The following is a 14,825-nucleotide window of genomic DNA, read 5'->3' as shown; positions in this document are numbered from 1 at the left end:
TTTTAAAAAAAAAAAAAAAAAAAAGAAAAAATAAGAAAACAAAACTGATTACCTGTAAATTAACATCCATTAATTTAAAAGGGGAACTATAATTCATTTAAAAGGGGTACTATAATCATGGGGGCAAATTAATATACTTAGCTATAGAGCATCATTAGGTAGTCAATAGTCTCTGACATTAGCTTCATTACCAACTATTACTACTATATCCAACTATGTCTATACACACACACATGTATAAATATTCTGCAGCATTTTGTGTGCTTGAAATACTGAATCGAAGTGGTACGACTGTTTTCCAATGAAACAGAACACCTGATCAGAAGACATGACTGCTGTGCAGCAGAACAAAAAAGTGACTAATTTAAGAAAGCAGTGAGGCACTTTTTTAAAAGGCATATGGCTTCATCTTCTGCACATAAACAGTTTCCCCACAGCATGGCTGTCTGTCCTTCACTAAGCTCTCCCATTATGTGTTATATTGTCAGACACTTAAAGGCAAACTTCTCCAACATCACACACACACACACACACACACACACACACACACACACACACAGACAACCTTGTTGACAATGAACCCCTGATTATTGTATGTTGCCACACTGCAAAAACTGCTTATCTAACAAAATCTAACCAAGTGTTATTAATCTTATATCAAGAAAAAAAAACTAGTTAGTATTGTTGTCAGTATAAAGAGACTTACCTAGCGGTTTCTTGTGAAAACATTTGACTTAATTTAAGACATCTCATCCTGAAAACAAGCAAATTTTTCTGCCAGTGCCTTAAGCAAATTTGTCCTAAAAACAAGCAAATTTGTCTGCCAGTGCGTTGAGCAAATTTGTCTTGATAAGACTCCTTAAAATAAGTCAAAGTCTTCTTAAATTAAGTCAAAATGTTCTTTTGAGAGGGCGCTAGGTAAGTCTTTTCATACTAAAAACAATACCAAATAGATTTTTTAATCTTAATATAAGATTAATAACACTTGGTTAGAATTCATTTTTTGCAGTGCAGATGTTTGAATTGATTACTATAGCTACAGTTTTGATAGTGTTTCATGCTTTCAAATATTGTTACATACTTTTAGAATCCTTCATAAAAATACAGCTACAAAGTCACAAAAAAAAGTCATAAATGTAAAAATGAAAGTACCCTGATACACTACCCAACTGAGTGAGTGTTGACAGTGATGACAGTTGTGAAAAGGAAATTGTATTGCAATTTGAACTGCAATACAAAACAAATACAAATATTTTTTGACAAAAACTGAAAGGGACATGAGGTATTGTGATGATAAATGACATATCCTTATCCTTAAACTATACAGAGCTTTCAAGAACTTAAGTCTGAACTGAACTGAAGGTGTTCAGTGTCACTAAAACCTCCACCCTCCGGTCCTAAACCATCAACAACAAAGTCATCAATAACAAACACTTTCTACTCTCTCTCTCTTCATCTCATTCAACATGGCGTTTGGTGTGACATGATGGCTATTCTCCAGCGAAGGCCTGTTACTGTTCCTCTGACAAATGTGTACGCTTTGAGTTGCTGTCTAGGCCTGTCAGTTTGCCAGCTAGCCTCCAGGGGGCGATCTGCCTTCATCAAGGCATCAACTGAGAGAGTTCTTTAGGCCTCCTCCACCACAGTAACACAACAGTCTGACATGAAAGCCAGCTCTCTGAGGCAGCTGTATACAAACACAAAGGATGACTTTCTTTTTTTATCCAAACATTTCCTCAGAACAGACGTCTCACTGAAACTACTTACATAACGGACAACCAAGCAAAACGTAAATACGGAACCCACAATGTCTGAACAAAACAGACTCCAAAATAAATCTCACATGACTTCCTTGCTCTTCACTGACAAGCCTCAACCATTCCCTAACCCTCATTCTCAGAGAAATGCTTTCTGCAGAGAATCCTGACTTACAAATCCTCTCTCCAACCCTCTCCCTGATGCACCTTCTGTACAGTACATCTTCTCTTTCCACTGTAAAACTACAGCCTGACTTCCAGCTGCTGAGGGAGTCTCATAACCAACTCTCTCCCTGCCTCTGTTATTCCTTGCTGTGTGTGTGTGTATGTGTGTGTGTGTGTGTGTGTGTGTGAAAGTGAGTTTGTCTCTGTGCATGTGTGTGTATGCCTGTGTGTGTGTGTGTGTGTGTGTGTGTGTGTGTGTGTGTGTGTGTGTGTGTGAAAGTGAATGTGTCTCTGTGCATGTGTGTGTATGCCTGTGTGTGTGTGCGCGCATCTGTGCTTTTTGTGTGTGTATTTGTATCTGTGTGCTCTGCCGCTTTCTCAAACCTCCCTGACCGGAAAATGGACACATGTTCGAAGCATCTGGAGCGCCTCACACTGATGTTGAGGATGATGATGATGATGATGGCGGCGGTGCTGGCTACGCACCTGTGCCCTCCCTCCCTGCCTCCCGCCTCCCCTGCTGCGTCTCTGCGCTCGACACTCGGCCGCCCCTCATCAACCCGCGTGGCACGCTCCAGCTCCTCAGCACCTGCTTCACGGGGCCCGCGTGCCTGACCGCGTGCCTGACTGCTTCACGGGGCCCGCGTGCCTGACTGCTTGCACACAAACCCCTCGACCACTGAATGTGCTTTAATTGTCCTGGCCTGAACCATGTTAACTGACGTACCACACCACTGACCACTGACACTGGGCAGGAGGGACAGGTCCTTAAGAAGCCATCGAGGCTGTGTATGATAAATACTATGTGTGCTGTTATGACACATACTACCGTTCAAAAGTTTGGAGTCATTTAGAAATGTCCTTGTTTTCATCATTAATGTTGTAAATGACTGTTGTAGAAAGAAATGGCTGATCTTTAATGCAATATCTACATTGCTGATTATCAGCAACCATTCATCCAATGTTCCAAAAGGCACATTCTGTTTACTAATCTGACTTAATTTCAAAAGGCTAACTAAGAAAACACTGAAGAACCCTCTTGAAATTATGCAAGCACATAATGTAATCTGAAAACTGCTGCCCTGATTAAAAAAAAACAATGCAACTGATCTCAGCTGGTATTCTGTCTATAATGGAGTGGAATGGAAACCCCAAACTTGGACCCCGAACTTTTGAACGGCAGTGTATTTATGTCACATACAATGTCTGACAGATGTGGACGTGTGCATGATGATAGGCACAATGGCAAGTTGCTTTTAAAAAAAAAAGAAAACTAAAAAAAAAATTAAATAATTTCACAATATAAAAATAAATGTTGAGTATAATAAATAATTCACATAGCATATGTACAGTACTTACAGTAGCATAATTTACATATGTACATGTTTTGGAGGGGTAGAGGTTCTTCAGAAGAGGACGAGTCCTTCTGTTTCTTTAGCACCACAGAGAGATAAGAAAGGCCACTTGAGGGGTGAGGAGTCACTGTCAGATACAACAAACAAAAAAACAAACAAACAAACAAAAACAGAATATTAGCCAAATGAAGAGAAATATTTAACAGACAAAGGCATCTCAATGTTTTGGCATCTCAATGTTTGGTTTATTTAACAGACAAAGGCATCTCAATGTTTTGGCATCTCAATGTTTGGTTTATTTAACAGACAAAGGCATCTCAATGTTTTGGCATCTCAGTGTTTGGGTTATGGGGCCCTGTTAGGTTGTGCGTCAGGAATTCCAAAATACAACTTTGCACAACTTCGTCTTTTTTAAGATTTTAAGAATGGCCCCATAAATGTGTTGACGGCAAAAGCTCACCTGGGGGATTGAGGTTGTGTTATGTGACACGCACAAGAAGGCCAGAGCTTGTTGAAGGGGTGCATTTGCCGCAATAGCCACCACACATTCCTGTAACTCTACTGCCATCCTGTGGTAACAAGAGAAAATGGGTAAGTGTTGTGGACACTGGTCAAGGAGTATGCTGGAGGTGGAGGGTAATTGAATGTCAGACTTTGAAACCAACCCAACGCCTCAAGAGACAAGTGTAGCAGGTGCTGATTCAAACAGAAACATTCAATAGGGAAGTGTGAGGGAACGCTTTCTTTGGGGGGAACAAATACAGTAGTTGTCATGGATTTCACTGCAATGCGCTTCTAAAATCACACTTGGCCCGGCGAGAAAACTCGGAGTGAATTACTCAAAGGAAATTAATCAAAGGCAGAGGCTTGAAAAAGCTTTTGAGACAAAAAAAAACACTTTATCTTAAGTGTCAGCTTATTTGTGAGACCACCTTCAACGCCATAGCGTAGCTTAGCATGAAACGAGCTAGCGCTGTGCTTCAGAGGGAGCTCAGAGATACAACAAGTGACCACACACACTCAAAGATACAACAAGTGACCACACACACTTACAGAGATGCAACAAGTGACCACACACACTCACAGTCACACTAGGGCATCGTCTTTGAAACGTAACACACATACATTCACACAAAACACAAACACACACACACACACACTCACACACACACAAAACACAAATACGCACGCACACACACACACACACTCACACACACGCATGCAGTGTTAATATAAAACTGATCCCACGGTATCAAATGAATTACACCCCCTCCCTCCTCCTCTCCATTTCACTAACTCCCGATGATCTCATCAGAGAGCACCCACTGTGGCCACTTGACCTAAAACAACCAATTTTCTGTTAACTGGCCACTCCAGAGCACTCTGCTTTCAGGTGCATCCTTTATTCTCACGCCCTGCCAAAAAACGCCCCCAGGCTGATCTCCATCACAAAACCAGGAGGGCTGACTGTTGTCTGCGGCTGCTCAATACTGCTCTTCTACACGGCTCCTTAAGGTGCCAAAGCAGGCGGAGAAAATAAAAGCACTTGGTCCCATGCCCAGAGCCCGCTGGGAAGCCAAGAGGAAGGGGAGGGGGAACAGAGAGGAGGAGGCCTGGAGAAGGGCTGGGGTGGAGGCCTGGAGAAGGGCTGGGGTGGAGGGCTGGGGTGGAGGACTGGGGTGGAGGGCTGGGGTGGAGGGCTGGGGTGGAGGACTGGGGTGGAGGGCTGGGGTGGAGGCCTGGAGAAGGGCTGGGGTGGAGGGCTGGGGTGGAGGACTGGGGTGGGGAGGTTGTCTGTGACTGGTGGATCTAACTCTAAACTTGGTCTCTCCAGTGAGGATGAAGACTTAATACAGCCACATAAACATCCTGAAATCCGCCGCAACCTGAGTCAGTGGATGAAGGGGTCATAGGGCACAAGCGGGGAGGATGTTTTGTGTCGCACCTGCGGGGGAGGATGTTTTGTGTCGTACCTGCGGGGGAGGATGTTTTGTGTCATACCTGCGGGGGAGGATGTTTTGTGTCGTACCTGCGACTTGTGTATGTCTGCAACAGCGTAGTTTCCATGGGAAATCCACTTGGTCTGCTCGGCCACATGAAAGCCTGTCCCTGAGAAGTTGATGCTGAAGCGGCCCTGCAGAAAAAAACAAAAAGCAGGAGATTCATACAGGATATTGCTGAAGTTGTGCACTCACCAGCAGGTGGCAGTAGAGAGCAGCAAATCCTCGGCACCTGGTACAGCTATGAGCAACTCACCGGGGAGCCACAGGACCAGAAATGTGTCACAACTCAAAAGCTGCCAATAATCACATCTCAAGAAGTGCAGCGCTGCACAAATAGAATGATACAATGCTCCTCCACTCCTGCACCTTGTGTTCAACCACTTCACCCAAAGTGTGTGAGACTCTCAAAGGGATAACAAACAGAGCAAAAGTGTCGGGTCATGTGTGTGCTTCCCATCCCCTGAAATGACTCTGGGATGGAGCGGGCAGCGGGCTTCCATTAAGTGCTCTTCCCTTGCGGTTCTGTCTGCTGTCTGCAGCCCGTCTGAGGCGGCGTTCACGTGGGCAGCACATGGGGCTGTGGGTGGCTGTGGGTTAACAGGCGACACATAACCAGCCTCTCACAATTCCCCCCAAACCTTGAGAGAGTGTGAGAACTGGCTCCAGTTAGAGCGTGTAGACTGGTGCACACAATAGCAGAGAAAAGGAGAGAGAGAGTGATAGAGAGAGAGAGAGAGAGAGAGAGAGAGAGAGAGAGAAGGCGGTAGGGGGGAAGGGGGTGACAGAAAGAAGCTATGGGAGACAGAAAGAGAAGAGAGTAAGAGAGAAAAAGAGAGAAAGATGAGATGGAGAGAGAGGGAGAGACAGTGAGAAGACATGAATAGAGATAGTCGGACAGAAAGAGAGAAGCAGACAGACATGGGTAAGGAAGAGAGGAAGAGAGGAACAGACAGAGTGAGAAAAACAGACAGTGAGGAAAAGAGAGAGGAAGAGAGAGGGAGAAAGAGAGAGAGAGAAAAAAGGAGGAGTAGAGTATCCTCTGAGGGGGCAGAAAGTTAAAGGGGGCATAGTGTAGTTTGCGTGCCAGTTGGCCGCGTCTCCCGCGAGACTAACAGGATCTGTGGAGCCTCATGTACGCCGGCCACGCCAGACAGATGTCTCCATCCCCAGGCCATTTGCGTCTGCTCCAGATCGCCAGCAGTGGGGCAGTGAGCCTCTAACTGCGTCTGCTCCAGATCGCCAGCAGTGGGGCAGTGAGCCTCTAACTGCGTCTGCTCCAGATCGCCAGCAGTGGGGCAGTGAGCCTATAACCAAGGCTCTGCGGCTGGATTTAAGAAGAAGTGATACTACACCCCTCTAACGGCCCCCACCTCCAGCCTCCCAACGCCAACCCCACTGCTCTCCCACCAGACACGCAGTTCTCACCTGTGGACAGCGGGCGGCGCTGTAGCAGTCCCCTCCAGTGGCAAACGGCACGTGGCGGCCCTCTCGCGTGACGGCAAACTGCCAATCTGTGGCTGAATGACACAGACAAGATTGTTACCAAAAGTGGGCATTAGTGGACCCATGGATCCAGTAGATGTTACAGCAAACCAGGAAGTCTAAGGAGTGCACTGTAATGACATGAGCCTCTATAACAGGCCTTGCATTCCCCTCCCATAGAAACTATGTCCACTTTCCTTTTGGGGCCACTAAGTATGTCAGTGTTGAGTATGAGTGCAAACATAATTTGGGTGCAATTTACGACTAATTGTCAGGGCGCCTTTAATTGTGTACTGTTTTATAGCTTCTGAGGTCAGCTTGGACCGATTAACCCCGCGCTTGGATTTGATTAATCGTCTTTTCCATCTGTGTCATGCTAGGGGGTAGCTTGCAACATCTGTAATAGACACTTGCAATCGCAACTGTTCTTTAAAAACAATTAACATGTGTTTAGCACTGTAGTCACTGACACTAATGTGGACTTTCGGCAAGACACAGAATGCCTTTCATTCAAAATAGCATGTGACCCATGTTACCAGAAATCCAGTGTCAATTGTTTCCGACCTAAACCCCAAATCAAAAAGGGATACTTGTTTTTAGTGAGTTTTTATGTATACCATACTCTGTTGTTTGTAGAACGCCTGCTATGTCTGTCTTTAACTGCTCTGTATTGCTGGCCTACTTTCAAGTCATCTCTGTTATTTCCTGTTAGTTTTGGCGTGTGGTGTATTTGTTTAAGTTCTCACATTCTCTTCGTCTCCTCACTCCAATGACAATAATATGAGGAAGGGTTTAGTTCAGAGCAGTTTGGCGTCACAAAAGCATAACTGTTCGCGTGTCAGAGTCAGTTCAGCCATCACAGGCACTCTCAGCAACGGGAAACAAAGCCGTATGACCATCCTGTTTGCAACGGAGCCCCTCCACTGTCACTTACACAAGTGTGTTACATGAACAACAGATGGAGGTATGACATGGCAAGTAAAACGATGCAGTGAGAATGTGTAGTATTTACGTAGCTAGACATATGTTGAGTTGGAGGGAAGACTGAGAGCTGTGTTGAGTGAAAGGAGGGTAATCTGGTGAAGATATATTGCTAAACTGGACCCCATACAAATCTCTTCACTATTTGTTTGTATCCGGATGTCTTCATTCATCAAGTGATACAGTGAGAAGAAGAGGGTCTGGTGAAACTTGGGGGACGTGGTGCTTATCAGTGGTTTCTGCTATTTTAGGAAACATTAAAGGTACACTATGCAAGATTTTCACCTTACGTAATATAACCTTTACAAAGCCAATTTGATGGTAAACGAATTTGTAATAGACAAATCGTTCACCTAGCATAGCTATACAGCATAGATGTAGCGAGTGGCTACCGAGAAAACCAGCCATGGAACTTTAAAAACGGCGGCCCGACAAATCTCGCGAGAATTGTGAAACATTACCGTGCCGGCAGATATCGCTCTTTGGAGATAGTTTTTGCCTGTTGTTAATCCTTTACCTCCACAACAAAAGCATTTGCATTGTGAACAGGGGGGATAAGTCACGAGAAGTTTGCTATTTACAACAGCAGAGTAAAATATAAATATATTGCGACTCTAGAGGGAGCTCTACAGTACTGTATAGCCAAAAATACCTAAACCTGCATAGTGTACCTTAAACTGCTGACATTATTTTGAATTCACAATACTATATTCTCCAGGTCGTGAGGTGTGACAGAGACTGAAAGTTTGGACCTAAACACATTTAGTGGGTAAAAAACTGGGCTAGGCCTGACCCTGCTATTGGTCTCTGTAAGTCGCTTTTGATAAAAGCGTCACCTAAATTTATGAATAAAAATAGATAGATCTAAAAATAGGGCCCAGGTTGAGGAATGCTTGATATTGCCTTTCACTATGTAACGTGATGTCTGGCTATGGCCACTCACTGATGATGTGCATCTTGCTGAGGTCCAGTCGGACTTTGCTGAAGGTGGAGAGGCCGGCTGCCGTATAGTCCCTTCTGCAACTGCAGTCCTCTCTTCGGCTCAGGTTGGCAGGGCACCCAGTCGGGTCAATCAGCCTGGTGTCACACAAAAGAAAAACACGACTGGGTTATTTGCATTTAAAGGAACTCTATGGACTTTGTTTTACAACTTGACTGACACAAGAGGCTCTCAACTTTGAGAGGATGTGTCCACTGGAGGGCCACTACTGTACCTGTAGCCGAAGACCTCAGAGAAATTCTCCGCCTCGCCAGCCATCAGGGTGACGTATTCCCCTGGAGTATCTGTCTGCATTCCAGCACAGTAGATCTGAAGACAGACACGAAGAAAAGGAGGAAGAGGAGGAGGAGGAGGAGGAGGAGGAGGAGGAGGAAGAAGAGGAGGAGGTGAAGGAAGAGGAGGAGAAGAAGGTAGGGTTGGGGAGAAGAAGTGTGAGAGAGAAGACAGAGGAAGCTCAGACCACTGCAAGATGACACCCTGTTTCAATACAGACTGACCTCCAGCTAGCCAGCCCAACAGACCACAGTAACCACTGCCATTCTCCAGTGTGGTGAGAATGCGATTCCAACCAAAAGGAAACACAAGTAGAGGCAAGTGGAGAGATATTCCGACAGGGCACACTTCAATGCTGACTCCTGCAGAAAACCTCGGGGACGCCGCAATCAAGTCAATAGTGAACTACGAAATGATTTCCATGTGTCTGTGAAAGTTTTGTCCAGCTATAAAAACATGTCAATCACATTGATCAGAGCTTCGTGTGCTTTGTGGAGTCAGCAACAAAATTGGTGGATCAACTTGTCGATGGTTGAAAAATGGACCATGATAGTGTGGTTTCTGAATTACAGCAAAGGTTGGAATTGCAAATTAATTCACCAATGAATTAAGCAATGACACGAGTGTGCCTTTCGTCCAATCAAAAATGAATGAATAGCTCGACTGAACCTAACTGTTGTATAAAATTAAAACAGAAAGCTGAAATTGGCAATGAAATACACAATGGATGGACATGCATATCAATTATACTAATCACAATACTACAGACTGAAGTTATTCTGTTTCTTAAATGACCATTGTCTTATTAACCTCCTAACATGTAATTACTTTGAAACAAATTGTCCGGGACTATACTCGTCAACTAAATTGTCAGCATATAATTCTGACTGTAAACAAATCAGTGGACTTTTAATGTGTGCTCAGCACATAGACCAGTGGTAGAAATAAATGTTGTTGAAATTAGCAAAGGCATGCTTACAGCACCACTAAGAGCAACAAATAAACCTCCCCATTTCCCTCAAGGATCCCATTGTTTTCAGCTGAAAACTAAGTCATTGTATGGCCCCTGAGAGCAAATAGCAAGGCCACAATGAGGTGCAGTGTGTGCAGGAGGACTTTCACCTTGACTGCTTTCCCTTGCACACTCAGTATCTGTTCCCCGTCCACCAAGATGCTGCTCAAGCTCTGGGCCTCTCTGCAGCTCCTTGGCAAGTGGCCTACGGCAAGGGGAGAGAGAGAGAGGGAGAGGGAGAGAGAAAGAGAGAGAGAGGAGAGAGAGAGAGAGAGAGAGAGAGAGAGAGAGAGAGAGAGAGAGAGAGAGAGAGAGAGAGAGAGACAAAAGCGCATTCAGAAGACCCCTTCTCAAGTGCTGGTGCTAACACACTTAGCGTCTAGCAGGAAGCAGAGTGGAGCGTGGCGACACCAGTGGTACTCACAGGAAGGGTTGCCGCAGGCCTTGCGTGCCTGGGGTCTGGCAGACACCGGACACCTGTCGCTGGCTTCCCCTTCTGCTGTTACACACTGCAGCGTGCGCTCCATCCAGCCCTCCCCACAGGTCACTGAACACTGGACACAGACAGGAGTAGTGTTCAAAGAAAATAATGGCTGTAATAAACCCTCTCTGGCAATTTAAATGATGACCGATACCTTGGAGGCCAAGATTAATAAAAGCTGAAAAAGACATCTTGTTCTAACATCTTGTCCAAATGGAAAGTGAGTAGTCTAGAGTGAAAGAATATGTTCAAGAACCACTTTTGAGAGGTTCTTCCTTTATGAGTCAGGCCCTTTGTGACTCGGAGACAAAACAACGTTTAAAGTGGACATGGAACATTGGATGTTGTTAACATAATTTACAAGATCGGTTCCCACTGTATTTAAAAAAAAGGTTACACAAAATGATAAAGCTCCACTTTGGGTTTAGAAGGTGTGTTATTAAGGACCCCTTACCGGCCCCCACATGCCAACCCTCCAGGCCTCTTGAGGAGGACAGGGCTCAGCGTGGCACTCCAGGATGCTTTCTGGCGGAGTCCCGGGGCAGTTTGACGAAGACTGATGCCCGTACTCGTAATTATCATTCCCAGAATGCACCTCACTGCAGGAGACCAGCCTCCTCTGATATCCCTGCCCACAGGTGACTGAGCACTGGAATGAGAGGGAGAGAGGGAATCATACAACAGTGAAAAATCTGGGACGTTGAAAAACAGTGAAAACCCTGGGAAGTTGAAAAACTGCAAAACAGTCTGGGGTGTTGAGGACCACAAGGCTGTAAATGGAATTTGGAAAAAAGTCATTAAAAGTATTACACTATAAGAACACTCCGCTGTAGCCCCTGTAGCCGAGGCATCTAAGTAAAGTAATGCTTCATTCTTTTCCAGAAACACAACAAGCTGAACTTTCCCCTTCTCACACTTTTAGAATTGCTCACGCTGCAGCACAAGTGAGAGTTTCTTTCTCCATTCATTCTAACACACTAGTCTAACTCACACATTTTTCTTAAGGTATTTAAAAACAAACATGCTACACAGAGAAGAACACCTTCACAGAACGTGTTCCATTTTACAGCATCTAATGCAGGGCTGCCTAAACGCTCTTGGGGAACTCAGACAAAGCATAGTGTGGCATGAAGAGGATGAGATTTGGTCACCTCTGTCCACTCCCCCGTGACCCAGATGAATTCACAGGCCTGGGTGTTACAGGCCTCAGAGTCTGTAGGTTTGGTCTGGGTGACGCAGTACATGTCATGGACCTCCTCCCCGCTGTCATCCAGGCAGTGCACTGGTCGTCTCCGGTGGCCTGACCCACATGTCCGACTGCACTGGAGAATCACAAAGAACCCAAAGGCCATCACATCACACACTCAAAGGGTTTCCTCTCATTCCTAAGATGCATTATACATCCAAACAGTCACATCATGCATACATAGACCTACATTATACCTTGAAATGGTTTCATTAATTTCTAGGATGCACTGCATTTAAAAAAAAAAAAAAAAAAACGAAAGTCTTCCCAGATCATCCAGTGTTTTGCTAGACAAACTAAAGCAGCTGTGATCGTTCTCTTGGATAACAGAGGGCAAGACAGAAAAATAAAAGCAACAACATGGCTGAGTTCCGTGTCAGTGCTTGATGGAGTGCACGCAGAAATCACCCATGGCATTCGTAGAGGACTGGTTTGTATCATCAGAGGCCTTCTGTTGAGTGTGTTTAGTTAACCTGTGGCCACCGCATACTCCCTGTCTACTGTGATGTCAAACGCAAGGCTGATGCAACGCACAAAAAGAGAGAAGTGACTTCAAAACAAACTTCTGCAGCTCTGAACCCTAACGGCTTCTGAAGCTGCGCCAAACCGCAAAGGTGCTGACAGCCCTGGGCCCAATAAAATTAAGTGTTGTGGGTCTAATCATGACCATGCGCACCCTCTCGTACAGTTTGGGTGACCTATGCCAAGTTTTGAAAGCCCTTGAAAGGTTCTTGCGTCATCAGGACAAGGATGTACTTCAGCTTTTATTTAGGTAGTCCCAGCTGGACATAATTCACATAGCAACATGTCTCAAGGTGCAAACACTCCACAACGGGGCTCCAAACACTGACGTTTAAGAGCGAACTATGTGGTATCATACAAACATGGAATGTTTTAGCATTTAGCATCATAATGAGAAAAGCTACAAAATAGAACTACATTGGGCTCCAATGGGCACATTTCCTAACACCGTACTTTCTGGACCTTTGAAGAGAGCATGTCAGAGAAGCACTGCAGACACATTTTCATTTGAAGCTGCTTCCTTTCATAATGTTCCTCTCTCCTCATATGGAGTTAAACACAGGGTTGCTGCTGTACCTGTTTTCTCAGAACTCGGGTCACATGCTGTACACTTTAAAAGCACAAGGAGCTCTGAGAACTCTCTGTGAGCAGAGGCAGCTTGACCCAGCTAATGTCCGAAAACAGTAATTGGCTCCAGCTGCTCACAGCATCTGCAAGGGGGCTGCTGAGACGCTATTTTCTAAGCATTGCTCTTGACTAATTAGACTTTTTCAGAGCACTGTGATTTCATGCTGCTTGTTGACCTAGATTTAAGGCTTCCTGAACATTTAGGATTTTTTTTCATCCTGTCCCCAAAGGTATTTTTTCCCTCTATAAACTTTTAAAGAAAGTAGTGGCAGATGATATGCAGACATTGAATAAACCCGAACAATATGCATTTAAGTCCATCAAACATCTTGACATAGCGCACTGCAATTAATCTGTACTGTAATTGTCAATGGATGAATATTGGAGTGAAACAAGAAAAACAAATAATCTGCATAATAAGGGGTCTGGGATCGCAGGACATGAGAATTCTCTTGAGTCATCTGATTTTCATCATGGCCAGCCTTTCTCCTCATCCCTTCCGCAGAAGCGCGCTGCCGCTCAGGCGCCTCTTTGGCATCGTGACAGCAAATATGCGAAGTGAGCACAAGATTCGCTACGAGTAGCCTCGCTCACCTCACTGGTTCAGTAGCGCTGCGAGTGCTGTTCCCCGCCTCACACAAACAGACATGCTTCTAACTCCGTGTACAGAGGCTCGCAGAAGTGTATTTTTCGACTTACTGTCAAACTTTACTTACTGGTCGCCACTCTCCGACGCTCCATCTGTACGGCGACGGGCAATCAGCGGGACGACAGGTCTGACTAGAGGGTGGGCGAGCTGGGAATCTTGCGCATTCCGACTCATCCACGCGGCGTTGGTCTCCAAATTGACAGAAAACGTCTCGTTGCTGTATGCCGTTGCCACATGTCGTCGAGCACTAAAGCGTTAAAACAAGGTAAGTACAGCTCCGTTAAGGACACATTTAACCTGCAAATATCAACAGGCTTAAATAGCGTATATGGCCTATATAATGTACTTGGAGTTAATTTGATTTCAGTTTCGTCACAGGCAACGTTTCGTTTGGTTATGAGAATCATGTCAGGAACAGGGTTTGCCATTTATTGTCAAAACATTAGTCTAGACTATTGTTTTCATTAAAAGATCCAAAGCAGAGATACATACTCAAAGTATTAATTAAGTATTAATATAACGTGTGTAAGGTGAACTATGTGTAGAGTGAATAATCCGACATTGCTTGTGTGCGTTTAGACTACATCAATGCATGTGTTTCAGATTTCGAATGTTGCGTAACACATTTCATGCTTTTCCTGTTTAAAATTATCTTAATTAACACAAGGTTTCATGGTATTTTAATACCAAGAATTGCAATGCATGCAACTGATTAAGATTTTTCTTTGAAATGAAGAGAGCTCTCTATGATGATAGGCAGGCAAAATTGCACTTGAATGTGCATTTCATACTGTGCAGATGATAGTTCCCACCCCCATGTACAAAATGACAGCATCATGTAAGATGCTTTGCCAAGCCATGTAGTCTGCATAATGCAAATTATTCCACATATTGTTAGCAGTGATACAAAAATCAATTGGTTATTTGCCTATCTTAACGCATACTATGCAGACACATCTCACACCACAACATCAGTTTTCAATTTCAGTTCCCAAATAAAGAGCCTTTAGAAATGTAGATAAAATAAATCAGTGCCACACTGTAACACTTCTTGTAAAGGCAATATGCAGTGGAAAACAAGCTTTTGTCACAGATGGTAAGACTTCCTTAATGTGTATCATAACCAGGGAAAGGCAAATGTATAACTTGTTTATGAAAGGCAAATTACAATGATTTACTTCCATTCAAAGGCTCTTAGTGAAAATTACTATGTGATGAGAAGGGAATAAATAGTATGCAAAATGAATCCAGCATGCTCAAGACCAAAAGAGG

The 14,825-nt window shown here is 44.4% G+C and overlaps 1 protein-coding gene across 1 annotated transcript in view; it reads right to left on the bottom strand.

Annotated features, from left to right (window-relative positions):
* Positions 1 to 2,836: 2,836 nt before the first annotated feature.
* LOC125302368 (A disintegrin and metalloproteinase with thrombospondin motifs 9-like) overlaps positions 2,837 to 14,825 on the bottom strand; it is a 54,037-nt gene continuing 42,048 nt past the window's right edge. Inside the window, 11 exon segments of the mRNA XM_048255524.1 lie at positions 2,837 to 3,404; positions 3,738 to 3,846; positions 5,307 to 5,411; positions 6,706 to 6,797; positions 8,687 to 8,820; positions 8,958 to 9,052; positions 10,139 to 10,233; positions 10,453 to 10,582; positions 10,964 to 11,158; positions 11,661 to 11,831; positions 13,621 to 13,800. Of these exon segments, the coding sequence (XP_048111481.1) occupies positions 3,757 to 3,846; positions 5,307 to 5,411; positions 6,706 to 6,797; positions 8,687 to 8,820; positions 8,958 to 9,052; positions 10,139 to 10,233; positions 10,453 to 10,582; positions 10,964 to 11,158; positions 11,661 to 11,831; positions 13,621 to 13,800 (1,287 nt within the window). The 3' untranslated portion in view covers positions 2,837 to 3,404; positions 3,738 to 3,756.

Source organism: Alosa alosa, chromosome 10 (assembly GCF_017589495.1).
Source record: "Alosa alosa isolate M-15738 ecotype Scorff River chromosome 10, AALO_Geno_1.1, whole genome shotgun sequence".
Taxonomy (NCBI): Eukaryota; Metazoa; Chordata; class Actinopteri; order Clupeiformes; family Clupeidae; genus Alosa; species Alosa alosa.
This window is presented reverse-complemented; position numbering and strand designations above follow the sequence as displayed.